This window comes from Bubalus bubalis, chromosome 24 (genome assembly GCF_019923935.1).
Source record: "Bubalus bubalis isolate 160015118507 breed Murrah chromosome 24, NDDB_SH_1, whole genome shotgun sequence".
NCBI classification, from domain to species: domain Eukaryota; kingdom Metazoa; phylum Chordata; class Mammalia; order Artiodactyla; family Bovidae; genus Bubalus; species Bubalus bubalis.
This window is the reverse complement of record NC_059180.1, coordinates 5,985,747-6,009,480: the sequence shown is the minus strand read 5'-3', so window position 1 is coordinate 6,009,480 and position 23,734 is coordinate 5,985,747. Positions and strand designations below refer to the sequence as shown.

At 55.9% G+C, this 23,734-nt stretch overlaps 5 protein-coding genes across 17 annotated transcripts in view; 3 read left to right on the top strand and 2 right to left on the bottom strand.

Moving 5' to 3' along the window:
- Window positions 1-2,864, bottom strand: part of STAG3 (stromal antigen 3) — a 29,804-nt gene extending 26,940 nt beyond the window's left edge. For 7 of the 10 annotated variants that reach the window (XM_025275476.3, XM_025275480.3, XM_025275475.3 and 4 more), the window contains exons 1-3: window positions 2,733-2,864; window positions 2,126-2,300; window positions 475-663 (exon numbers count right to left, since the gene is read on the bottom strand). In XM_025275476.3, coding sequence (XP_025131261.3) covers window positions 475-653 — 179 coding nt within the window. In that variant the 5' untranslated portion in view covers window positions 654-663; window positions 2,126-2,300; window positions 2,733-2,864. Of the gene's footprint in view, window positions 1-474; window positions 664-1,560; window positions 2,522-2,732 lie in introns of those variants that run through there. The other 3 variants (XM_044936201.2, XM_044936200.2, XM_044936203.2) reach the window with 3 other exon arrangements.
- A 103-nt stretch (window positions 2,865-2,967) lies between these two features.
- On the top strand, window positions 2,968-9,253 carry GPC2 (glypican 2). Of its 2 annotated transcripts, none has more exons than XM_044936204.2 (10): window positions 2,968-3,133; window positions 3,796-3,954; window positions 4,281-4,603; window positions 5,374-5,454; window positions 6,187-6,349; window positions 6,605-6,735; window positions 6,959-7,108; window positions 7,199-7,338; window positions 7,435-7,607; window positions 8,372-9,253. In XM_044936204.2, the coding sequence occupies exons 1-10, from the start codon at window positions 2,968-2,970 to the stop codon at window positions 8,617-8,619; spliced, it is 1,734 nt and encodes a 577-aa protein (XP_044792139.2). In that variant the 3' UTR covers window positions 8,620-9,253. The 2 variants fall into 2 exon arrangements, with proteins under 2 accessions (XP_044792139.2, XP_044792140.2); XM_044936205.2 differs by having other exon boundaries at window positions 7,435-7,780; window positions 8,372-8,499.
- A 542-nt stretch (window positions 9,254-9,795) lies between these two features.
- On the top strand, window positions 9,796-15,530 carry GAL3ST4 (galactose-3-O-sulfotransferase 4). 2 transcript variants are annotated; one of them, XM_006046506.4, is made up of 4 exons: window positions 9,796-9,915; window positions 11,109-11,421; window positions 11,596-11,899; window positions 14,084-15,530. In XM_006046506.4, exons 2-4 carry the CDS (start codon window positions 11,297-11,299, stop codon window positions 15,104-15,106), a joined length of 1,452 nt encoding a protein of 483 aa, XP_006046568.2. In that variant the 5' UTR covers window positions 9,796-9,915; window positions 11,109-11,296; the 3' UTR covers window positions 15,107-15,530. The 2 variants fall into 2 exon arrangements, with proteins under 2 accessions (XP_006046568.2, XP_044792141.2); XM_044936206.2 differs by lacking the exon at window positions 9,796-9,915 and adding an exon at window positions 9,935-10,079.
- Window positions 15,531-15,756: 226 nt separating this feature from the next.
- TRAPPC14 (trafficking protein particle complex subunit 14) lies at window positions 15,757-20,127 on the top strand. Its single transcript, XM_025275481.3, has 11 exons — window positions 15,757-16,356; window positions 16,567-16,662; window positions 16,759-16,888; window positions 17,054-17,140; window positions 17,282-17,402; window positions 17,507-17,654; window positions 17,801-17,883; window positions 17,990-18,153; window positions 18,680-18,834; window positions 19,046-19,239; window positions 19,353-20,127. Exons 1-11 carry the CDS (start codon window positions 15,946-15,948, stop codon window positions 19,504-19,506), a joined length of 1,743 nt encoding a protein of 580 aa, XP_025131266.1. The 5' UTR covers window positions 15,757-15,945; the 3' UTR covers window positions 19,507-20,127.
- Window positions 20,128-20,351: 224 nt separating this feature from the next.
- Window positions 20,352-23,727, bottom strand: LAMTOR4 (late endosomal/lysosomal adaptor, MAPK and MTOR activator 4). Of its 2 annotated transcripts, none has more exons than XM_025275486.3 (4): window positions 23,589-23,727; window positions 23,016-23,096; window positions 21,029-21,146; window positions 20,352-20,697 (listed from the first exon to the last, which is right to left on the bottom strand). In XM_025275486.3, the coding sequence occupies exons 1-4, from the start codon at window positions 23,589-23,591 to the stop codon at window positions 20,651-20,653; spliced, it is 249 nt and encodes an 82-aa protein (XP_025131271.1). In that variant the 5' UTR covers window positions 23,592-23,727; the 3' UTR covers window positions 20,352-20,650. The 2 variants fall into 2 exon arrangements, with proteins under 2 accessions (XP_025131271.1, XP_025131269.1); XM_025275484.3 differs by having other exon boundaries at window positions 20,352-20,680.
- Window positions 23,728-23,734: the final 7 nt, after the last annotated feature.

Below are 23,734 nucleotides of genomic sequence, written 5' to 3'. Positions count from 1 at the left end.
AAAGATTAAAAAAAAATTTTTTTTAACCCAGGATGTACTCTTATAACTGTCACAGAATAAGCTCATAAATGCTAACAGGTGATGACTTGTTTCTATAACCCTAAATGAAGGAATTACAGGACACCAACTAAAAAGGATATACTAGTTTTCTGGCACCAAATAAAGAACTCTTTTCCCTTTCCCCCATGTCTGGGCCCTTACCAGAGTCTGTCCCTGTTGAACATACAAACGTGTTCAAGAAAAGTTTAGGCAAGATGGATGATGGATTTATAACAGGATGGATTATTCTCGAGGCTTCCAACACCTAAGGCAGCAGAAAGGCAACCAGCAGAGCTGGCGGCAGGTGTGGGTCACAGTTCTGAACCAGCACAGCATCTCCTAGCGTTTCAGTCACACCTGTTGCCAGTTTGCTCGTTTGGAAAATGAAAATGGGAAAAACCTGAGGACGACGCATTTCTCACCAACTCCACTCACCCCTCTGAAGTCTGCTTCGAGTCCCCGTCATCGCAGGGCACAGCGACAGACACAGAAGAACTAGAAGCAGCAGACACACTCCTCCGTCCACCCGCTACCGCTCTGCGCAGCGGCGAGGACACGCTGCTCGGGGAGGAGGAGCTCTGGTTCCGGGAGGACGACGACCGAAGGGTGGGCATGGTGGTCCAGCTTCGGGAAAAAGGGAAGAGGGAGGAAGGCGTCCTGACCCACCACGTCTCCATTCCCAGCTCCAACGATCCCACTTCTTTACATGGGAATGGCTCTGGAACTCAGGGAGTGGGGGTAGGGGGCTTAAAATTAGAGAGAGAATACACTGTAGATCAACTATACGTCAATTAAAAAAAAAAAAAACAGAAAAGCACAGCTTTATGGATAAACCATAAAGGAAAAGAATAAAATTTTTTAAATGTGTATGTTTTGGACTTTCCCGCCGGGTCCAGTGGTTAAAACTTCACCTGCCGATGGGGGTGGGGGGTGGGCGGGCAGCGGTTCTATCCCTGGTCAGGGACCTAAGATACCACATGCCTCCCAGCCAAAAAACCAAAACATAAAACAGAAGCAATACTGTTACCAATAAACACTTTAAAAACGGGGCTTCCCTGGTGGCTCAGTGATAAAGAATCCGCCAGCCAGTGCAGGTGGCATGGGTTCCATCCCTGGTCCAGGAAGACCCCACATGCTGTCGGGCAGCTAAGCCCATGCACCACAATTAAGGAACCTGTACTCTAGATCCCAGGAGCCGCAACTACTAAAGCCCACTTGGCATAGGGCCTGTGCTCCCCAACAAAAGAAGCCACCACAATGAGAAGCCTTGGTACTGCAACTAAAAAGTAGCGCCTACTCGCGACAACTACAGAAAAGCCTTGGCATAAACGAAGGCCCAGCCAAAAATAAATAACGAATTATTTTTTAAAGACTTCAAAAATAATCCACAGAAAAAATAAAATGCATGTCTGTGTATAACTGAGTCACTTTGCTGTACAGCAGAGATTGGCACAACACTTTTTTTTTTTAATACGTCAATTAAAAAAAAAAAGCCTAAAAAACAACCGAGAGGGTCCTGACCCAAGGCATCAGGGAGTTAAAGACGCCACCGGCCCAACGCCATCCTTGGGTTTGAAGGTGCTCCCCAAGCGTCGAGCAAGGCAAACACCAGAGTAGTTTAAAACACACCCTTCTCTCCCCACGATTCAGAGGAGAGAATCATGTGAAACGGAACCAGCTCCCACGGGGCAAACAAAAGACAAGAAAAATAAGAAAATAACCCCCTATGCCCCTACAAAGGCACATAAACTTCCATTCCTGCAACGTTAGAACCTGCCCCCCGACAAGGACCAGACTGGGACGCGCTTAACGATTTGGGGCTGGAGGCGCCATCAAAACCGGGCCGGAAACGCTGAAGGAGTCACGGAAAGCTCGCGTTCTCCACTTCTCCAGAAGAGAGGCTCTGTAGCCCAGCCTGGGCTAGTTTATTTGGGTTACAGAGCCGTCTAACCGCTCAAGAGTGATTATCTGTCTTCCGGAGCTGGGATTCCTGGCCTCTGTGGAAGAAGCCATGGGGGAGGGAGGGTCTTCTCTCAGGACTGGAGAGCGGGGGACGGCGAACGCCTGGGTGAAAGGGGAGCCTCACTGTGACAGCCCGGAACAGCGACTTCTGGCCGAGCAGCGTTGAGGAAAAGTCACCGTCTCGGGTCCCTTTAGGTCTCTGTGGTCACGCCTCCGTCCCTTTGGGTGGCAGACGAATCCAGAAAAACGCGGGAAGGCTCGAGGCGTGTCGTGCGCAGGCGCGAGCCCAACGGCTCGTCCTAGGGTTGTAAGTTGTCGCGAGACTTGAGCGTGTGCCAGCTCGTGCTCACCACGTTCTAGCCACGCCACTCCAGCAGCCTCGTGCGGCCACGAGCTCTGTAGATTGCAGCCGTATCACGTGGGCTCCCGCGCGCTGGCCACCTGCTTTAACTCGGCTCTTCCTGGCTCCGCCCCAGCCCGGCCCCCAAATTCCCCCTCTATTGGCTGGGCTTCACACTGCCCTAGTAGTAACTCCTTTAATCTGGCTTCTCAACTACCATAGGCTGGGTTCCACCTAGGCCCCGCCTTTCGATGTAGATAGCCACGCCTCAGAGGAAGACCACACCCCTCCCCTAACCTCCTAGTCCTGTCGAGTCCCGCCCCGCGGCCGAGCTTCCCCAGTACATTGGCTTCATTTCTCCTTGACCCCGCCCCTAAACTCGGCTCCTTACCATTATTGGCGGGGCCCCGCCCCGGGCCCCGCCTCCTGTCCGGCTCCCCGCTCCCATTGTCTCGGCAGATGCCGCCTTGGTCCAGCGATCCTGCTCCCGGTCCACTTTTCGGAGGTCGCGCTCTTTCTCTGGCCGGCGGCACAGTCCTGTGGCAGAGAACCGGCTTTTTGAGTTCGGGCGGCTCTTCTTTCCTCCTTACGACCCACTTTGCGGTCCCAAGGTGGCAGCAGCAGCTATGTACGCGCTGCGCTCTCTTCTGCTTCTGTTGTTGCCCCTCTGTCCCGGTCCTGGTCCTGGACCCGGTATCGAGGCAAAGGTCACCCGGAGTTGCACTGAGACCCGGCAGATTCTGGGGGCCCGGGGATATAGCTTAAGCGTACTCCCTCCCGCCCTGATCTCAGGTGAGGAGAAAGAGGGAGACTAGAGAATTGGGGGCGAGGGAGGGGGCGGGGGCCGGTCCTCCCCATCTCACAATAACTCTTTTCCCTTTCAGAGTGGCCGTTATAATAATCTTTTCCTCTCACGGTAATAATGTCTCTTCTCCTCCGGAACTTCTTTATCAGGATCACAATAACACTCCCCTTCACATAACAGCTCTCTTACTCCACCCTCACCCCAGGAATCCCTTTCTAATAATTAGCAACCCCTCTGTGTTTTTTTCTTCACAGCCTAATTTGTTTCCCTCGCTATTTCCATGAGTCCCTTGTATGATAATATTTGCTTTCTTACCAGATAACCCCACCCCTCCAAACTCCATTCTTCCCATTGAAACCATCTGTATGTCCTTTGAGGCCTGGAGTGTGTGATGTTAGGCAGGCTACCTGAGGACCCTCTGATCACTAAATTGGCCCACTCCTATTTGATCCCATGCCTAAAGGCAGTGAACTTGGGATGGGTGAGGGGACAATAAGGAGGGGGTAGGACCAGGTAGGAATGAGGTGGCAGACAATAGAAAAGAAACCAGACAGCTGGAAGAGAAAGGATGGCCCCCAGAGATAGGCAGGAGAAGGAAGGAATTTCATGACATCACTTTCCACCATTCCTTCGTGTCTCCTCTGTCCAGGTGAACACCTCCGGATTTGTCCTCAGGAGTACACTTGCTGTTCCAGTGAGATAGAGCAGAGGCTGACCTGGGAAACTGAGGCCACCTTCCGAGGCCTGGTGGAGGAGAATGGTTCCTTCTTGGTTCACACACTGGCTGCCCGACACAGAAAATTTGATGGTGAGGACCTGGCACCCCCAAACCTGGCTTCATACCTTCTCTCTGAGCTCATGACCCCCACAAGCATCCTGTACCTACTCCTGACTCATCCCAAAGGCACTCCAGCCCTGGTTTAGCCCCCACATCCCCACCCTATGCTCTCACAGGGTCCTGCCCCATCCCCCCACCCCCAGTCTGCCCAGATCTCTAAGGGTTGCTTAATTTCTAACTTACTTGTCTTTTCTTTTTTCTCCCCATGCCCATTTCTTCTTGCCTCTGCCTTTTTACTTTTCCATCCTTCTCTGGCTTCACCCCACCTCACACCTCTTTTCCTGCACTTGCCACAGAGGTTTTTCGGGAGATGCTCTCCTCAGCCGAGCATTCCCTGTCCATGCTCTTCCACCGCTCCTTCGGCCGCCTGTATGCCCAGCACACCCCCTTGTTCAGTGGTCTGTTCTCTCGGCTACGGGACTACTATGAGAGGTCCGGTGAGGGGTTAGATGATGCCTTGGTGGATTTCTGGGCTCAGCTCCTGGAGAAAATGTTCCCCCTGCTGCACCCACAGTACATCTTCTCCCCCGACTACCTGTTCTGCCTCACACGCCTGGCCTCTTCTGCTGATGACTCTCTGAAGCCTTTTGGGGACTCACCCCGCCGCCTCCGCCTACAGGTGAGGGACCCCAAGGCCTGAGCTTCAGCCATGTTTGACCTAGTGACCTCTGAACTGTGTACCACTCACCTCCAACTCAGTGACCCCCTTTTCATGCCCCAGTCGCCCCAGTGACCTCTGCCTGACCCAGCTCTCCTTGTTTCCTTTGACTGGAGCCCTGCCCCCCAATTCTGTGTCCTAGTCTCATCCTAGTGGCTCACCCACTCATCTGCTTTTGCTCCCTGCCCCCCCTTTCTGACAACTCATCCCTATTCCCAATATCTTGACTTCCTCTGGTTCAGCTGTGTAGTGTGAGTTGTGACTGTACTGAACGCTGGTTCAACACTATTAAAGGATTTTCATTTATAGTATCTCATTTAATTGTCATAACTCTATGAAGTAGATCTTCACATTCCTATTTTACAGATGAGAAAACTGAACCTTGAAGAGGTTAAGGTCTCACAGCCAGTAAGGGGTGGAGCTAGGTTTCACACCCAGGTCTCCTGGCTTCAGGTTCAGCGTTTGTTCCAATATAAGTCCCTCTATCTCCAAGTCCTGTAAAATGTAATCCTTCCACTTCTTCCCAAGCCCAGTTCCCCTTGGTCCTGCCAGACTCTGAATTCTTTGATCTTCTTGAACCTACCTCCTGGAACCACCTGACATTCCTAATCACCCCAAGATAACCTGCAAACCTTACCCCCACTGCTTATCCCTTTGGTGCAGTCTCTTGGTCCCAGGGTTGACTGACCTTCAACAGTCTGGTGGTTTTTCTCCCCTTTCCCTTCCTCCAGATAACCCGGGCCCTGGTGGCGGCCCGGGCCTTTGTCCAGGGCCTGGAGACTGGAAGAAATGTGGTCAGCGAAACACTTAAGGTTAGAAGGGCCTTGAGTATGGGTGGGGCCCAGGGAGGGAGAGGAAGTGGGAAATGCCCCGTGAAGAAGAGTCAGGTGTCAGCTGGCAGGAGAGGCCTGGCCTTCCCTTATCAGCCATGAAGCCCTAGCATCCTGGGTAAATCAGGAAGACTGGAGTCTTTCTTGCGTCATGACCCATGACTCTTCCCACCTCTGACCCTCTTCTGCCCTCTGATGACTCTTACCCTCTGCCAGCCTCTCGGGACCTGCTCATCTCCATAGCCTCTCTGAGATTGGCCCATTGGCCCCCCTGGTTTTCTCCAGGGCCCCTCAGTGGCTCCCTCCTAGAGGCCAGATTCCTGGCTTGGCCTTCAAGGCCCTCTCGACTGCCCATTCTCTCCTTGGCCTCCCAGCCTTACTTCCTGCATTCTCATTCTCCTCTCAACCATGATGGGCTCACTCTTGTCCTTGAACCTTTTCTCAGGCCCCTCACTGCCCCCCTGGTCCATTTCTCCCAAGAAGCAGGATGTGCAGCCCGGCCCCTAGAAGCCTCCCTTCTCAGATCTGGTGCAGTCCTGGGGTCACTCCTGCTGCTGCGTGGGGTCATCAACCCTAGAGGTTCACATCCAGCTTCACACTTAGAACCTGGGAAAGGCGGGATGGGGTATTTGATTTCTCTCTGTGCCCAGCACCAGGCTTGGCTGAGGGCAGCCAAGTGTTTGTGGATGACACAGCCCTGCTCTCTGCTCCCAGATGCCGCTGTCCGAAGGCTGCAAGCGGGCTGTGATGCGTCTGACAGGCTGCCCCCTTTGCCGGGGGGTGCCCTCGCTGCCACCCTGCCGGGGCTTCTGCCTCAACGTGGCCTATGGCTGTATCGGCAGCCAAGGACTGGATCCTGACTGGGGGCCCTATCTGGGTGAGGGGATTCAGGACAGCCTGAGATGGCTGTCTGTGTGGGGTGGGCAGGGTGGACTGGGGAGGGAGTATTCAGCAGTGCTGAGTGGAGAGGATGAGGGGGGCTCTTCTCATGTCAGTCCTCCCCCCAATCTAAGATCCGCTGCTCCCCTCCAAGGCCTGGGTCAGGATTTGTGGGAACATCCCACTTCAGTGAGTATCTATCTCCCTGGACAGTCCCTCATTTAACCCTTTCTCTGTCTTACCTTCTTTCAAGATGGTCTCCTGTTCCTAGCCGATAAGATCCAAGGCCCCTTTTCTTTTGAGCTGGCAGCCCAGTCCATCGGGGTGAAGATCTCAGAAGGCTTGATGCATTTGCAGGAGAACAGTGTAGGGGTGTCAGCCCAGGTACAGGGGCCATAGGAAGGGTGGGAGTGTCAGATTGGGAGTTGGCGGGAGGACAGGAGGGAGAAGCGTGGAGGGGAGGCCCTGGGGTGGGAGGACAGTGTGGGGTGTTAGGAAGACACTGTAGGGTCTCTGGATAAACTGGGGTATCAAGGACGTTTGGCGTGTTGGGGTGTGGGTTTTACCGCGGGATGACTGTGTGTGGGGTCTCTTCCCGGTGCCGAAGGTATTCCAGGAATGCGGGAGCCCTCAGCCAGCGCGGGCTCGCGCCCGCCGTGCCCCAGCCCCAAGGGAGGAGGTGGGTCGCTTCTGGTCCGCGGCGGCGGCGGAGGAGGAGCGGCCGACGACGGCTGCAGGCGCTAGCCTGCCCCGGCTGGTGAGTGGCGGGCGGCCGCGGCAGGGGCGCAAGCGCGGGGGACAGGGGCGCGCGCTCCATTTCCGCCCGGCCGGCTCTCTTTACGTCCAGGTGTGGGAGCTCCGCGAGCGTCTGGGCCGGGTGAGGGGCATCTGGGCCGGGCTGCCCCAGACTGTGTGCGGGGACCCCCGCGTGGCGGCGGACCTCTCGCAGGAGGCGGCGCCTTGCTGGACCGGAGCTGGACCGGGCCGGTGAGAGCCGGGCGGTGGGCTGCGGGCGCGCGGGCGGGCGAGGCTGACACCTGGGGCGGAGTGGGGCGGGAGCCTCCGGGGCTGCTCTGCTCGCAGGTACTTGTCGCCCGTGGTCGGCTTCCAGGCCGGGAAGCTCGACAACCCAGAGCTGGATGCAGAAGCCTCAAGCCCCGACCTCCAGACGCGGAGGCGGCGGCTGCAGCTCAGGGCCACCACAACCAGGATGAAAGCGGCCGCCCTGGGACGCGACCTGGAGCTGGAGGACTGGGGTGAGACCCGCGGACGCCGCGAGGACCTCGCTCCGCCCTGCTTTCCGCGATTGGACTCAGGCCAACCCGCATCCCCGCCCCCTGCGTCTGTAGTTCCTCCCCTCGCTTCTCAGTTACCATTCATTAATTCACTCACGCAGTTCACACGCCTGTATTGAGCGCTTACCTCAAAGGTAGGGAGTGGAAGACCAAGGAGAAGATCTCTACCCTTGATTTCACGGTCCCTTGGGGGAGACACCAAAATATTCTTACAGAGCGATGGGAAGCTCCCGAGGGTGGGCTGTGGGAAGAGTCTGGGGAGTACCGACAATCCAGGGAGGCGGGGAAGTGGGGTGCGGGTGCCACAGGGCTGGCTCCCCAAAGTAGAATTTGTCAGAGATGCAAGGCACTGACATACATTTTTTCCCCTCACTCCCACCGTCTCTCTTTGTCTCTCCTCCCCCACTCCTCTTCCCGTCTGCTCGCTGCTTCTGTGTCTGTTTTCTCTGTCTTTTCCTGTTTATCCTCTCTCCCCATCTGTCGCTCTTTTTTGTCTCTGTCTCGTCTCTTCCTGTGTCTTGTTGCCTTATTTCCATGTCTGTCTGATCTCTCTCTTCGCCTTCCTGTCACTCACTTTCTCCCTCCTCTCATCCTGCCTGCCCCTGCCCCAACCTTTCACTGTTTTTGTCTCGAGTTCTTTTCCTCCTTGCCTGTGGCTGTTTCTTGCACCTTCTCACGCTACTTCCCTTCACCATCCCTGTTTCTGATCCTCCCCCTCCCTCCAGAGGACGCTAGCGGCTCTGGAGAGGGACAACACTATGCAGATGACTGGATGGCTGGCGCAGCAGCTGTGGCCCCCCCAGCGCGAGCTCCTCGCCCTCCTCGAAGGGAAGGTGCTGGGGGCAAAGGAGGAGGTGTCATTATCCGCCACAGCCAGGACCGGAGCAGGACTGGAGGGACGTCTCTTGGTTTTCACACAGAACCCCTCCTCATTCTCTTCCTCTTAGCCCTAGCCCTGCTTGGACCTCGATAACAGGGGAGGGGTGCCCTGGCATCGGGAGGGTTCATGGCCCTTCCCCTCTCCCCCATCAGCTGGGTCGGGAGAGGAGTCGAAGGCGGCTGCAGAGAGGGTAGAGAGGGACGTTTTGGGTGAATGGCTGGGGCCCCAAATCCAGGAGATTTCCATTGGTGGGTTGGGGGATGGGTGTTCACAATATTTATTTTTTCATTTGGTATCTGGGGAGGAAGGTCTGGGGGGGGGGGGGGTATTTATTTAGGAAGGAGGTATGGTCTCTCCAACCCAGCCTCTATGGTTAGGTTGTTGGTGAGCCCCAACAGGGAGAAAGGGAGGAGTTTCAGAGTTGCAGTTGGTGGGGTGGGGTTTGAAAGAAGTTGAAAGTGGGATAGGTGGGTCCCCGGTCTCAGAAACTCAGAAATAGACAAAGCTGGGGCCTTATGGGGTGCAGGGCAGGGGACTAGGATGTCAGGATCTATGGGGCTGGATTCTGTTGAGTTTTTCAGTATCACTTTCTTAAACTAAAATATCAAAAAACAAAAACCCACATCTCATGGTCTCTGCCATCCACATCCTTCACAAGTATCCCCATTTCATGTTTCAGTGTTCAACTCAGTGTTTATTCTGTAAAATAAATGGCTAATTTGTTGGACCCAGTGTGTGACTTTCTGTACCTTTAGCCCCAGAGTCTCTGTGACCAGCAGTTCATTTTCTGCCTCCTTGGAACCTGTCCCCTGGGATTGAATTTGGGCAAGCTGTCCACCCTCTGGGTCTGAATACCTATCTGCAAAATGGGGAGAATTCTGGAGACTAGCAAAACTTTTGGACCCAAGGCATCATTAATATCACCATACTACTGCTCTCTGCCTTCAGGGTGGGTGGGCCCCCTCGGCCCCCACCTCCTTCTTCTCTGTGAAGGTTCCTCTGGCTACCTTGTCATATCCTCGATAATGTCTGCTTTCAACTTTGTTACCGTCTTTTCTTTTTTCTTTCAGTCGCCTGAATGAGTCTTCTGTTCTGCAGAAAGCTGAAAGAAAAAGTACAATAGCGAAAGGAGGGTAGAAGTGTCTTCTAAGGGCAGGCTGGGTGCCCTGAAAGAAAAGGAAAGATGCGGGGAAGGAGAGACCCAGAGACGCCGAATTCGGTCAAAGCCGAATCAGCTGCACGGACTGGCGGGACAAAGGGAGGGAGGGGGAGGAGCCTGGGCGCTGAGAAAGTTTATGGGGAAAGTTGAGCTGAGCGAGGAACCGGGCGGTGGCTGGGGCGGGCGGGAGGGCCAGACCCCGATTTCCCAGCTGCTCCTCAGGTGGCCTGGTGAGTCGGCAAGCGAAGCTGAGGCCTAGATCAGTGGAAGGACCCTAGAATTGATGGGAGGAGTCATGAGGGGTTTCACAGAGAACCCCAGAGGGAGCCAACCCAGGGCTGGCAACAGACTGAGCAATCCCCAAAGCTGGAGGGTCCGAGGGCTGGAATTGGAGGTAATGGGAGGAGACAGAGATGGATGGAAGGAAGACAAGAAATCTAAGCATGGGCGGGGGTGCGGTGCGGGGCTGGACCCTGGGCTGGGTTGGGGGAGGAAACCAGGGGGTGATGCCAGAGCGGGCAGGTCTCTGGGTAGCAAGTGTGGGTTCTCTGCCTGGGGTCGCTTTGGGCTCATCCTGGAAGGGGGCTGTCAGGGCTTGTTTGAAAGACAGGCTGTGGCCCGTGGCTGTGGTTTGGAATGAAGGGGCAGGTCCGGACTCCCAATTGATTGGGAAGCTGGGGCCTGAGAAGGAATTCCAAAGCTCAGCGTCCGCTTTTCTTGTCTTGTTATCTTTGTGTCACAGGGTTTCTCTCCCCAGCCCCACCCTCTCAATCCCCTCTGGGTGCACTGCTAGGATTGGAAAGTGGGAACGGGGGTGTGTTTTGGCGGAGGGGATTATGGCTGGGATCTGGGCTTCGTAAGCAACCCTACACCCCCCCCCCCTCCGGCCGCTCTCACACACTGGGGTCTGCCCGCACGCGCCGCCGTGCGTGCGAGGGAAAGGATGCCTGAGCGTAAATGAGCCGGTCTACTCTTACTCCTTACAAAATCGCTCCTGCGGTCTCACTTCCCTGGGTTTCTAAGCTGTGTGCCCCGTCAGGCCCTCCTTGAGGCTTCCCCTCTCAGCCTCGGGGGTGGCGGGGGAGGGGGGGGGGCGCCACATTCAGACTTGTCACAGGCAGGGGGCAGAGGTGGCGGCCCGGGGCCTGGAGATGTCCATCTCCCTGGTACGAGTGGACTGGTCTGATCTTCCTCCCTTTCACTTCCAAATCCCTGGGGCTTGGGGCAAAACTGTTCTTGGAGGTTGGAGGGAGCTGCAGCTGACAGCAGAGCCACAGTCATGGGGCACCTGGAAGCTCTGGGTATAGAGAGGGCTCCCCTCCCGCCCCCCTGCCTGCAATGAGGTCGTGGCTGCCCGGCAGCACGAGCAAAGGCTCTTACCCGCTCCTTAGATTCCCCTCCTTCCCCCTCATTTCCCTTCTAGACGCTGACGGAGGCAAAAATCTGCTAACTCAGGGGGCAGACTCAACCAGGGCTGCGAGCAGGCCTGGGGAATGAACCCCCGAACTCGAACGAGCGCCTTCCGCGGCTGCACGGCGGTCTCCAGCTGTCTCTGCCTCTGTGCCTGGCCCTTGCCCTGTCCCTCTCTAGTGTCACCCTCCCCTGTGCCACATGGGCGTTCTGTCTCCCACCAGGACCATGCGCCTCTGGGGGCCCCGGAGCCTAGGGGTGGCTCTGGGAGTCTTCATGACCATTGGATTTGCCCTCCAGCTCTTGGGGGGTCCCTTCCAGAGGAGGTGAGTTCCCATCTTGTCCCAACGGCCCCCAGATGCCCCACGTGCTCTTGTCTGTCCCACCTGGGGCTGTGACTCTTGGGGACTCAGAGGACACTCCATGCCTTCCTGGCTCCACGAGACACCCATCCACCTGCTGGTGAGGGACAGGACACTTCCCCTCCCGTCTCTCCCCAGGCTACCCGGGCTGCAGCTCCGACATTCCTGGGCCTCATCCCTGGGACCGGCTGCTCCATCCTGTCCACCTCGGCAGCACCTTGTGTTCCTGAAGACACATAAATCCGGGAGCAGCTCTGTGCTGAGTCTGCTTCACCGCTATGGGGACCGACACGGGCTGCGCTTTGCCCTCCCTGCCCGCTACCAGTTTGGCTACCCAAGACTTTTCCAGGCCTCTCGGGTCAAAGGCTACCGGCCTCAGAGTGGAGGCACCCAGCCCCCTTTCCACATTCTCTGTCATCACATGAGGTTCAACCTGAAAGAGGTGAGGAGTGTGAAGAGGTGGGAGGGACTGGGGAGAAATGGGCTTGGGCCTGTAGCCAAGACCACCAGGGGAGGAGACCCCAGGCATCTCCTTACCCAAAAGTTGGGCTGGGGGGGGGCCCACAAAGGTGGGAGTCCTGTTCTCTTCTCTTTAGCTGTCCCTTCCTCAGAATTTTCTAGCACCTGAAGTTCTGCCTTCTCCCGTCTAGAATTTACTAGAGTCTCTTTCCTTGATCCATTTAGCCTGCTGGCATCAGTGCCCTGCCAACTCTCACCCCACTCCAACCCTCCCTCCAGGTGCCACTGGCCCTTCCTGGCCTCTCCCACTGACACCACCAGGGTCCCTGCACAGACACTGCCTTCGGACCCATCTTCCTCTCACTCCCTTCACCATGTCTGCCAGATTCTGAGGATCAGCTATATGCCAAGCTCTAGCCCAGTCCCAGTCTCCCTTCCCTGCCCCTAGCCTCAGTTCTAAATGGGGAGATGAGTGCACGCACTCACGTGTCATCTGTGCACACACACAGGAACCTGAGAGCTCTTGGAGGAGGAAAATCAGTGGGCAAATGAAAACACCCAGGGAAAGAGCAAACTTTCACTGAACACGTTGAGTGCTGGGTAGTCATCTTATCATCACCCTGCCAGGAAGGCATGTGTCCCCACTACACAGATGAGGAGATTCACTCTCAGAAAGGCTAAGGGACTGGCCTCTGTTAACAGAAAGCTGCAGACTAGCATTTGAACCCAGTCCCAGCTGCTCCAAAGTGCCTTCTGTTGCATGTGTGTGTGCGTGTGTGTATTTGTTTTTTGGAACTGCGGTGAGAATATTCATCAAAAGAGGTGGGGTTTTTCTCAAGAGGTGGGTTTTATAGCGAAGAATGGACGTGACTTTGTAGTAAGGGAAATATCCGGTGTTCTCAGAGCAAAACATCTCAGAGACATAGTGGCAGTGGGGTGTGTGTGTATAGGTGATAGTACTTCAGTGGTGGCTGCAAAGGACAGTCCTGTTGGAGCTGGAGCTGAAGAAAGCAGCAGCAGCACGAACTGATCTAACAGGCAGTGAGGGGCACTGTTGAGAGTAAAGCGAGGAGAGCAATCACTGAGGCAGGTGTCTCTGGAGTTTAGGATGACTGTCACCACCATTTACTGCCTACCTCCCATGTTCCATGCACTTCCACATTCTTCAGAGTATTAACCCAAATTTATTGATGGAGGAATAAAGGCTCTGAGAAGTACAATAACCTGCCCAAAGTTACGCCAGTTGGTAAATGGCTGAATTGGAATTTTATTCCAGGTCCCTCTGATGCCATGGACTGTTCTCTGCACTCTTCCCCTATGCCTTCAAAGACACACAGTTCACAGGCTTGTCCTTCAGGCATGCCCACATCCATCGAACAGATTGGAGGACTTGTCAGGGAGTCATGGCCAATGACCACAGTCACAGTCAGACGCAGAAATCCTTCAGGGAGTCCCAGAGCTGGACTCTGGTGTGGAACTGCCTGCTGGACCACACTAGGGTGTGGCTCAGCCCAACGCCCACCTTCCTTCTTGCCAACTCAGAACAGCTCCTTATTGAGTGGCCATGGCGCCCCAGTGCCCATTTCAGGGATGTCTCTTGCTTTCCAAGATGCCAAGGAGCCTCACAAGTGCCCTGACCTTCAGCCATTCTGGGCTTGGCCTGCCCACATGACGCCTGTATCTGAGATAGAATTATGGTTGCTATCTGCTTGCTGCCAGTGATCCTCCTGAGGAGGCCTGGAGCCAGTTCCCTTCTTGGAGCTGTGACCAAGAATCCCAGAGTAGACATGTTATAGGTTTTTGTTGGACAAGTGAACACAAGGTTTGATTCCTAGAAGTGTTACCAACCAAAGCAGACAGAAAGCCCTGAGGAAATGTTCTCTAGGAGCTCCCCATATTCTGGGTTCCTTCCTATCCTTATCTCATGTAACCTCCATAATCATCTGGGAAGGAAGGTATGATGGTCCCCATTTTGCACATATGTAAATGGAGTCTCAGAGATGTCAAGTACCTTACCAAGATCTGTGCAGCTAGTGAAGGAAGCTGGGGGTTCCCAGCAGAGCTGTCAGAAGGAGGCTGGAAGAGGCTGGGGGGTCCGTGTGCACTCGGTTTGCTCTTAGTTTCTTCCTCCCTAGTTCACTCCATGCCCGCTTCCTCTCCTCCCCAGGTACTTCAGGTCATGCCTTCTGACAGCTTCTTCTTTTCCATTGTCCGAGACCCAGCGGCTCTGGCCCGTTCTGCCTTCTCCTACTATAAATCCACATCATCGGCCTTCCGCAAAGCACCATCCTTGGCTGCCTTCTTGGCCAATCCTCGAGCCTTCTACCGACCTGGGGCCCGGGGGGACCACTATGCACGCAACTTGCTATGGTTTGACTTTGGCCTCCCCTTCCCCCCAGAGATGAGGACCAAGAGAGGGAATCCGCATGTCTCCAGAGACCCCAACCCTCCCCAGTTGCCTTCTGGTGCTGGCCCTCCAGCCCACACCCTGGATCCCAATGCTCTCTTCCATCCTGTTCCCACTGTTGCTGATGGTCACAGCCAGATGTCCAGCCCTGCCTCTTTAGATTTGGGGTCTTCATCCTTCATCCAGTGGAATCTGGCCTGGCTGGACTCTGTCTTTGACCTGGTCTTGGTGGCCGAGTACTTTGACGAGTCACTGGTCCTGCTGGCAGATGCACTGTGCTGGGGTCTAGATGATGTGGTAGGCTTTATGCACAACGCCCAGGCTGGAGGTGGGCAGGACAGAAGCACCATTGACGATGGTGGACTGACCACTGAGGACAGGCAGCTGACTGCCCGGGCACGAGCCTGGAACAACCTGGACTGGGCTCTCTATGTTCACTTCAACCGAAGTCTATGGGCCCGGATAAAGCAATATGGCCAGAGCCGGCTGGACAGTGCTGTGGCGGAGCTCCGGGCTCGCCGAGAAGCCCTGGCTAAACACTGTCTGGTGGGGGGTGAGGCTTTAGACCCCAAGTACATCACTGACCGGCGATTCCGCCCTTTCCAGTTTGGGTCAGGTAAGGTTTTGGGTTATGTGCTCCGAAGTGGGCTGAGCCTCCAAGACCAGGAGGAGTGTGAGCGCCTGGCTACCCCGGAGCTGCAGTACAAGGATAAGCTAGATGCCAAGCAGTTCCCCCCAACAGTCTCTCTGCCCCTCAAGACTTCAAGGCGACCCTCCCCCTAGGCATCAAACCACTGTCTTAGGCTGAAGAGCAGCTAAGCCATAGGGCGCCAGTGATGAGTGTGAGGCAGCCAGATGCCCTTTTGGCTTCCCTCAGAAAGCAGTCAGCTCCCCAGAGGACCAGTGGAACTTTGCAAGAATGTGGGTCCTACATCCTCCAGCCCGTGCCAAGGAATCCCAGACCGAGCAGCAGGCTCCCTTCAATTTTTGCCCCTTCCCCTTTCCCACCCCCGACCCCACCCCCATCCCTGAAGGTCCAAGCTGCACTTTCGAAGGCCTTCTGGAGGAGCAAACCATGGAGTACGACAGAGAAAGTCTGGGACACAAGGGATCGGAATACGTCCATCTCTCTATGAAACACTTGTTATTGGGCTATGCTCATTTTACTATGAATGAAATGTTCAGTGAATAAATAATTTGAAACTTCGACCTGCTCTAGAGCGGCAAGGGAAGGGGATGGAGCATTTTCCTGGGAGAAACGGGGTTGGCGGGGGGCTCTTTTCGTAGTCCAAGAAGTCTAGCCTCCTGCAGCAGCCTAACCCCTGCCGCACCCGCCCCTCTCCTCCAAAGTCCAGTCACCTACAAATTCCGGCGCCTCCGAGGCCACGCCCCTCCCCTTCCGCTTCCGGCTTCTCACCAGTCATTCGGTCCTGTACCCCGGTTCCGGCCCCGTGGGGTCTCGGTTCCGGGTTCGTTGCCCCGGTTCCCGGCCCCAGCTGGTCTGTCGGGCCGGCCCGGCCACGCGCAGCACCACTCGGGACTCGGGGCTCCCGGAACCACCCTAGCGGCCCCTCTGCCCTCCGCCGGCCCCGGCCCACCTCGCCCCCCGGCCCGCGCCGCCCATGGAGTCCCAGTGCGATTACTCGATGTACTTCCCGGCCGTGCCGCTGCCGCCGCGCGCGGAGCTGGCGGGGGACCCGGGCCGGTACCGGGCGCTGCCCCGGCGCAACCACCTCTACCTAGGGGAGACGGTTCGCTTCCTGCTGGTGCTGCGCTGCCGGGGCGGTGCGGGGTCCGGCGCCGGGGGCGGCCCAGGCTTGGGCTCCCGAGGGGCCTGGGCGGAACTGGCGACCGCCCTGGCCGCCCTGGCCTCGGTCAGCGCCGGAGGCGGGGCGCCCGGGGGCGGTGGCTCGGGCGACCAGGATCCCGAACCCCCGGGGGGCGGGGACCCTGGCGGTGGGGGGTTGTTTCGAGGCTGCAGCCCCCTCCTCACCCACGGCCCGGGCCCTGCTACCTCAGGGGGAGCGACCACGGTGAGGAGCCCGGAGCGCCACGACACAGGGCGGAGGGGCGGTTTGCTGGGCTCCCAAGACCGGAGGGGAGAGGGACGCTTGCGGGAAGCTGGAGGCCTATGACGGATGAGAGGGGAGGGCGAGAACCACGTACCGTAGATCTTAAAGGGGACGCGGGCGCGGCGGGTGGCCTTGACTCTCCTGACCTCTTCAACCCCTCTGACAACCCAGCTGCCTGTGGAGGAACCAATTGTGTCCACAGATGAGGTCATCTTCCCACTCACCGTTTCACTGGATAGACTGCCCCCAGGGACACCTAAGGCCAAGGTAAGGTTGGCACGGGGTGGAGCTCTGTCTTAATTGAGATGCCCTTTCTGAGGCTGTTTCTCCTCTTGACTGTGGTCCCGTGTCCCCTGTGCTCAGATTGTAGTGACCGTGTGGAAGCGGGAGGTTGAGGCACCAGAGGTCAGAGATCAAGGCTACCTGCGCTTGCTGCAGACCCGATCTCCTGGGGAGACCTTCAGGGGCGAGCAGAGCGCTTTCAAGGCCCAAGGTGGGGAGGAGAATGCAGACAGGAAATGCTAGTGTCTGGATTTTGTGGGGACAGTGGAGGGGTGACACCAGTAAGTGCCCGATCCGAGGAAGGGAAGACTGAACCTGTGGGTTGGAGGTGAGGTGCGCCCAGCCGGTCATCTCCAGCCTCCGCCCTCTCCTGCAGTGAGCACCCTGCTGACTCTGCTGCCCCCTCCAGTTCTGAAGTGCCGCCAGTTCACTGTGGCTGGAAAACACTTGACTGTGCTCAAGGGTGAGCAGACTGGAGGCTCTGGTCTTGGGTGGCAGTGTGGCCCTGGACAATACGGTGGGGATAGATCCATTTTGCGGGGGGGTGGATTGGTGTGGTCTGAGGAGTTCAGATTCTCTGAGCTGAGCTGGTTACCTCCCACAGTGCTGAACAGCTCCTCCCAGGAGGAAATTTCTGTCTGGGATATCCGCATTCTCCCAAACTTCAATGCCAGTTATCTACCTGTCATGCCCGACGGCTCTGTGCTGCTGGTGGACAACGTCTGGTGAGGTCCTGGGAGGGGCGGGGCTGCAGAATGCTGGGCATTGCTGCAGGGCCCAGAGCTCTGGCAGGGAAAGGTCCAGCTCTGGTCCCTTTCTTCTCAACTAGTCACCAATCTGGGGAAGTCTCCATGGGCTCCTTCTGCCGGCTCCCTGGTACCTCTGGCTGCTTCCCCTGCCCACTTAGTGCCCTGGAGGAACATAACTTCCTGTTTCAGCTCAGAGCGGGTGAGCAGCCCCCTCCAGGGGCCAAGGAGGTGAGTACAATGGACTGGTATGTTTAAGGAGATAGGCTGAGAAAATGCAATGGGACGAGAGAGGCCAGGGAGTTGACTAACGGGAGAGGGAACCTCTCCTTCAGGTCATCACACACAGGTAATGTTTCTGCTCGTCCCTCCAACAGGGCCTAGAGGTTCCCCTGATTGCTGTGGTTCAGTGGTCTACGCCGAAGTTGCCCTTCACCCAGAGCATCTATACCCACTACCGGTGAGTTTGTGGGACACCCCCCAATGCCCCCCCTGCTGGATACCATCCTGTTCATCTCTGTTTCGAAACACACACATCCGGCTTCCCTCTCTCTCACCACTTCTAGCCTGCCCAGCATCCGCCTGGACCGCCCGTGCTTTGTGATGACTGCTTCTTGTGAGTCCCCTGTTCGGACCTATGAGCGTTTCACTGTTACCTATACGCTGCTCAACAATCTCCAAGACTTCCTTGCTGTAAGGCTCGTGTGGACCCCGGAGCATGCCCAGGCTGGTAGGTAGCTGCCAGGCTTGTCCCCAAGGAGGGGAGGGGAAAGGAAGATGTCATGGAGGCAGGTGACTTGTGCCAGGCTGCTTCAGCTGTGTACCTGGATGGTCTCCACGGTGTCATAATGGAGAGTTTAGAGAGGCCATGGGCAGAGTGATTTTAAGGGCACTGACACTGGAGCTGGGTTCCCTGTTTGACTTGTACATCTCCCATTTCTTAGCTGTGTGACCTTTAGTAAGATACTTAACCTCTCTGAGCCTCAGATTTCTCATTTCTAAAACAGAGGAACTACTACTTTATGGGGCTGTTACAGTAATTTAGTAAGTTAGTATGTGTGAAGTGGTTAGAATAGATCTCAGTACATGGTAACTATTAGCTACTGTTGTTTATAAAGTTCAGCAAAAAATAGCATATACTCAGTTTACTCCACAGAGTGGCTCTGAGCATCAAGCAAGACTGTGCTCATGAAAGCCCTCTGCAGACTGAGAAAGGCCGCACAGACGTGTTTCCCGGCCCTGTTTCTGCCCCTCAGGAAAGCAGCTGTGTGAGGAGGAGCGCCGGGCCATGCAGGCAGCCCTAGACTCCATCGTCTGCCACACACCCCTCAACAACCTCGGCTTCTCCCGGAAGGGCAGCGCGCTCACCTTCAGCGTGGCCTTCCAGGCTCTGCGGACCGGGCTCTTCGAGGTGGGCTGGGTGAGGCCTAGCGTCGGGTGGGAGGAGTCAGGGCCGCTGGCTTCTATGGCTGAAGCATAAATGGGTGGGTGCTACGAAGCTGGGTGGAGGGAAGGTGGGCTTTAGATCCAACTTCGGCCTGTCAAGTGGGGAAGATGACCTGAAAGGGGGTCGGGGGCCTGGCAGCCGAGCTGGCCGGCTGATCTGTGTCTCCCCACCCCAGCTGAGCCAGCACATGAAGCTGAAGCTTCAGTTCACTGCCAGCGTGTCCCACCCTCCGCCCGAGGCCCGGCCCCTCTCTCGCAAGAGCAGCCCCAGCAGCCCTGCCGTCCGGGACTTGGTGGAGAGGCACCAGGCCAGCCTGGGCCGCTCGCAGTCCTTCTCCCACCAACAGCCCTCCCGCAGCCACCTCATGAGGTATGGAACCTCGTGGGGAGGAGCCCGCAGGCTTGGTAGAGGCCGGGATCAGGAAGGGAGCAGCACGGGACCCTGGGGTCCCGCCAGAGCCCACAGCCTCTACCTTCCTCCAGGTCGGGCAGTGTGATGGAGCGCCGGGCCATCACTCCCCCCGTGGCCTCCCCTGTCGGCCGCCCCCTCTACCTGCCCCCGGACAAGGCTGTGCTCTCTCTGGACAAGATCGCCAAACGCGAATGCAAGGTCCTGGTGGTGGAGCCGGTCAAGTAGACCATCCGGCCGCCTCCCTCTCACACTCCCGGAAATGGACAGCCCCCAGCACGGGTGCTCCCTCCAGGCTGTGCCTCCCCGGGGAGCCTCCCACCAAGGGTGAGGGGGCCCCGCAGGGCCGCCTGTCTGTCTACTGATGAGGGACGAGGGAAGAAGCTGTGAAATGGCCGGGGATGGCTGCAGCGTGAAGCCGACAGTATTTCCCGGACTTCCTGGGGGGGCTGGCCCCACCCCTTGGCCAGGGCAGGGACTCCAGGGCTCCCTTGCCCCCCGCCTTGAACCCTGGTTCTAAGTTTACAAAGTGTTTTCCTTGTTCCTCTTATGTTGTCTTCCCCACCTCTGACATTCCCTCCCTCCCTCCAACCCGCAGGGCTGAGATCAGAGGGTTGGGACGGTAAAGGGACCCGACAATGACACAACCCTCCTGTCTCAGGTCAGGGGAGAGAGCTAGGTGGCCTCCCCTCGTCCTCATGTTTACGTTTGCAGCCTGAAGCACTTTAAGTTGTGTGGGATTTTTGGTTTGGGTTTTGTTTTTTTTTTCGGTCTGTCTGTCCCTGTAACTTATTCTCCGACTACTGCTTCCAACTGAAATAAGACTATTAAATGCCTGTTCAGGAGGGAGAAAAAGACTGTTACTTGGGTGTTGGTGGCAGCAGCAGAGACCTAAGGGCTCAGAAAGATTCCCTCCAACCTGTACACCAAATAGCTCCCTTCCCACCTGTTTTTTTTTCTTCTGATTCCCAGTTTTATCTGTCCACCCCACTCCTCTGGTATGAGGGCCCGGAAGCTGAAAGACACATGGGGTATAACTCTCCTCCCCCAATACACACAACACATCCCCGGGCCCAGGAACATCACACTTATGTTTATTAGGGAGGCTGAGGAGAAGGGAGGTCCCCTCACCTTCACTCTCCTTAACAGAGTACAAAGTCCCCGAGCCTCTGCCCTTCCAGGTTGGGGTGGGGAAGCGGGTGAGCAGACAGCTTTAGTTCTAGTGGCACCAAGAGAGAGGCCGTGGAGGTTCCCATCTTTCTCATCACAGAGGTTCCTCCTCTGCCCCTCGCCCTCGGGCAGGCTCACACGTCAATGGGCTCCCGGCCTCGGTTCTGCCTCTTCACCACAAACACCCTCTGTCCCGACACGGTCACAAGCAGCGTGTGTTCTCCAAAGACCACTGAAGGGGAGATGCATCTTCCCCCAGCCCAGAAGAGGGAAGGGAGCAGAGAGTTAGTGGGTTGTGGGGGCCTCCGTGGGGGTCGCACACAAACTGGCTAGGATCCAAAGCCAAAGGAATTCAACAGTTCAAAGCTCAGAGATTAGAAGATGGGAGGTCTCCATTAAATCCCCTCCCTTCTCTTGCTTTTCTCCTAGTTCTGATACAGGGGTAAATACCAAGGGGAAGACAGGGATTCCAGAAGAGATGGCGGGCAGCTGGTAGGGGACAGGTGTCTTTTCCTGAGAAGAGTGGCCTTGGGGAGCAGCACCCCCGCCCCCTTCCCCACCACCAGAGGCCGGGGCTCACCCGACAGACGCTTGAAGGGTACGCTCATGCCTTGGTGCAGCCGGAAACCGCAGGCCGTGCTGACGAGCTCAGAGATGGCGCTGGCAGCCTGCTCGTCATTCTCCAGATCCCCAGATGACTGCACACAGAGGGAGGGGGGCAGGAATCAGGGAACAGACTGGGAGGCAATTCCAAGAACACTTTGGTGCTAGCATGTATAACCTCTCTGTCTCCACTTTCCAATACCCCAACATCACCCCTAGTTTTGGAAAAACCTAAAACTTTCCTACGACATTGTTGCCCCTCTTGATGCCATCTTGTTCCAAAATACTGGGCTTCCCCGAGGAAGCAGGAACTTTCATCCATTTCTTTACTGACCCTGTTTCCCTAATCCCTGAATCTTGGTTTCTCTCCCTGTCTCCACTTATTTGAAAAAAACCACATTCTCACAGATCAGTGCCCACCCACCACTGCTAGAGTCCCAGGCTCCATCTTTTCCCATTTCCCATTTGTCACCCTGTCTGCAGAACCTGAAACATAAACATCCCTTTTGTCTCTGAACCCCTTCGGACTATCTGGCCCTTGAGTAATGACATCACAGTGGCCTGGGCTTCCTCTTTTCTGGTAATGATCTCAACTTCTTACCTCCTCAATGTGGCCCTCCTGCTGGATTCTACACGTTTCCTCATCTGTAAATTGGGGACATCAGTACCTATCTTGCGTGCTTCTGAGTGTCACAAGAGTACTGGGGCAAGATGCTCAGACTAGCTCCTGGCATTATCTATTTAACTGCTATTCAGTTCAGTCACTCAGTTGTGTCTGACTCTTTGCAACCCCATGGACCGCAGCATGCCAGGCCTCCCTGTCCATCACCAACTCCTGGAGTTTACCCTATTTTTCTATATCAAACTCAGTATTTAAAGCTGCACTATCAAAATCCCCCTTACCTCTTCCCCTCCCCAATCAACTTCCTTTCTTAAGTCCCTGCTGGTTAAGGCACCATCATTCTAGGCTTGAGTTCAAAGTCTTACAGGATGGAAAAGTATCCCCTTTATTACTGAACTCAAGTCATTACAAAGACAAATTGATTCTTCCTTTAAAAACCCCTTCTCTCCTTGCTCGTCCTCATTGCAACCAGAGGTTTCATACCTACATTTCGGCAATAGCATCCCTGCTTTTGAATCCCGCCCCTTCTGGCTTACCTTTAGCTTTACCTAACAGAACAATGCCACTCAATCACTTCATCAGCTTGTTTCTGTTCAAAAACCCTTCAAGATTAATCCAAATGTGTTAACCCCCAAGAGAGCCAAATGTGTTAACCTAGCCTTGAAAGTCCTTCACAATCGGACCTTTCCTCACCATATCCTCTTCTTCCCCCAAATGTTTCCAAATCTTTTCAACATAACCCTATCACCAATTCAGACAGGCTGGTGTTACACTCCTGCAAGATGTCCACCTCCCAACCCTGAATATTCTTTCTTTCCTGTCATCTATCCATCTTTTAAGCCCAGATAAATTCTTACCTCGTCCAAGGAAGGTTCCTTGCCAAAACACAAGTTATAAAATGAAGGGCTGAATCCTTCACTTTCTGGACTCCTTCAGCTGGGTTAACCACAAGCACTACTTTAGACTTTCAGCCTTAAGCCTTGTCTCTCTAGCTAGATTGAAAACTTCTAGAGCTGACACTGTATTGTACTACAGAACAAAATACCAAGCCTCTTCAATAAATACCAAATAAAGACATACTCAAGAGTACCTTGGGTATTGTCAGTTATCAACAAATCTGTAACTTGCCTGCCTTGGGTAAAGTCGGTAAACCTCTTTTACCTCAGGACAGTTACAAGACTAAGAGTCCAGAGACTGATTAATTGATTTAATTCCTACATGCCAGGCGTGATACCAGGTAAAGACCAAGAACAGAGACCAATCGGGCCAAACAGGGCAACATTAGAAGGCATCCTAGGGTCATGAGTACTTGGAGCACGCCCCTCCCGTTTCCAGAACGCACCGCCAGCACCGCGCCTTCACTCAGCACCAGGTAGCCAAGCTGGTCGGGGATTCGCTCCAGCCCCTGGGTCAGTGCAGAAGTCTGGTGGGTAAAGATGCAATTAGTGAGCAGCGAGCCGAAAGGATGGCCCTTGGGCAACCCGAGTGTCTCTCTTGACAGTGCCCCCTGCCCCCGCTCCAGGCCTCTTTACCCAGCCAGGGCCCTTCCAGACCCTCTTCCCTCTACACGGCCTTCAACACTGATGCTCCCGAGCCTCCGTCAGTCCTCTCCTCCACCCGGGCTCCACCAGCTTTCCACACGTCACCTTTGCTACCCCACGGGCCCCCTCCCCAAACCCACCTGTGGCCTGCGCCTCCCCCTCAGACTAGTCCCCAGCTTCTACACACCCTCCCAGCGACTTCTCCTTGGCCTTCTACGTCGCCACCCCTCCCTTCTCCATTTCCTTCCAGTCCCGGGGAGAATAGGAGGTGAGGCCGGAGGGCACGCTCAGCACCCGGCAACCAAAGAGATTGGGGGACAGGGGTAAGGAACCCCCGGCGCTGCGCGTAACTCCGCGCATGCGTCCTCACTCACCATCGCAGCTCTAGGTGCTGGGGGCGCCTGCAGCCAGACCTAGCTTCCGGCTCCAGGCCGCGGTCACGTGCTTCCACCCGGCGGTCTCCTCCTCCGGCCCTTCCCTGCCCGACTTTAGTCCCGCCCCCAGGATGCCGATTGGAGAG

Bases quoted from the DNA above. Each gene is read 5' to 3' on its own strand.
- GPC2 (XM_044936204.2), top strand. From the start codon at position 2,968: ATGTACGCGCTGCGCTCTCTTCTGCTTCTGTTGTTGCCCCTCTGTCCC. The intron at 3,955-4,280 runs GTGAGGACCTGG...CACTTGCCACAG, and splicing joins CCGACACAGAAAATTTGATG to AGGTTTTTCGGGAGATGCTC. The intron at 6,350-6,604 runs GTGAGGGGATTC...CCTTCTTTCAAG, and splicing joins TGACTGGGGGCCCTATCTGG to ATGGTCTCCTGTTCCTAGCC.
- GAL3ST4 (XM_006046506.4), top strand. From the start codon at position 11,297: ATGGGCGTTCTGTCTCCCACCAGGACCATGCGCCTCTGGGGGCCCCGG. The intron at 11,422-11,595 runs GTGAGTTCCCAT...GTCTCTCCCCAG, and splicing joins GGGGGTCCCTTCCAGAGGAG to GCTACCCGGGCTGCAGCTCC. The intron at 11,900-14,083 runs GTGAGGAGTGTG...TCTCCTCCCCAG, and splicing joins TGAGGTTCAACCTGAAAGAG to GTACTTCAGGTCATGCCTTC.
- TRAPPC14 (XM_025275481.3), top strand. From the start codon at position 15,946: ATGGAGTCCCAGTGCGATTACTCGATGTACTTCCCGGCCGTGCCGCTG. The intron at 17,655-17,800 runs GTGAGTACAATG...TCCCTCCAACAG, and splicing joins CCCCTCCAGGGGCCAAGGAG to GGCCTAGAGGTTCCCCTGAT. The intron at 18,154-18,679 runs GTAGGTAGCTGC...TCTGCCCCTCAG, and splicing joins CCCGGAGCATGCCCAGGCTG to GAAAGCAGCTGTGTGAGGAG.
- LAMTOR4 (XM_025275484.3), bottom strand. The intron at 21,147-23,015 runs GTGCGTTCTGGA...CTCTGTGTGCAG, and splicing joins GTGAAGGCGCGGTGCTGGCG to TCATCTGGGGATCTGGAGAA. The intron at 20,681-21,028 runs GTGAGCCCCGGC...TCTCCCCTTCAG, and splicing joins ACCCTTCAAGCGTCTGTCGG to TGGTCTTTGGAGAACACACG.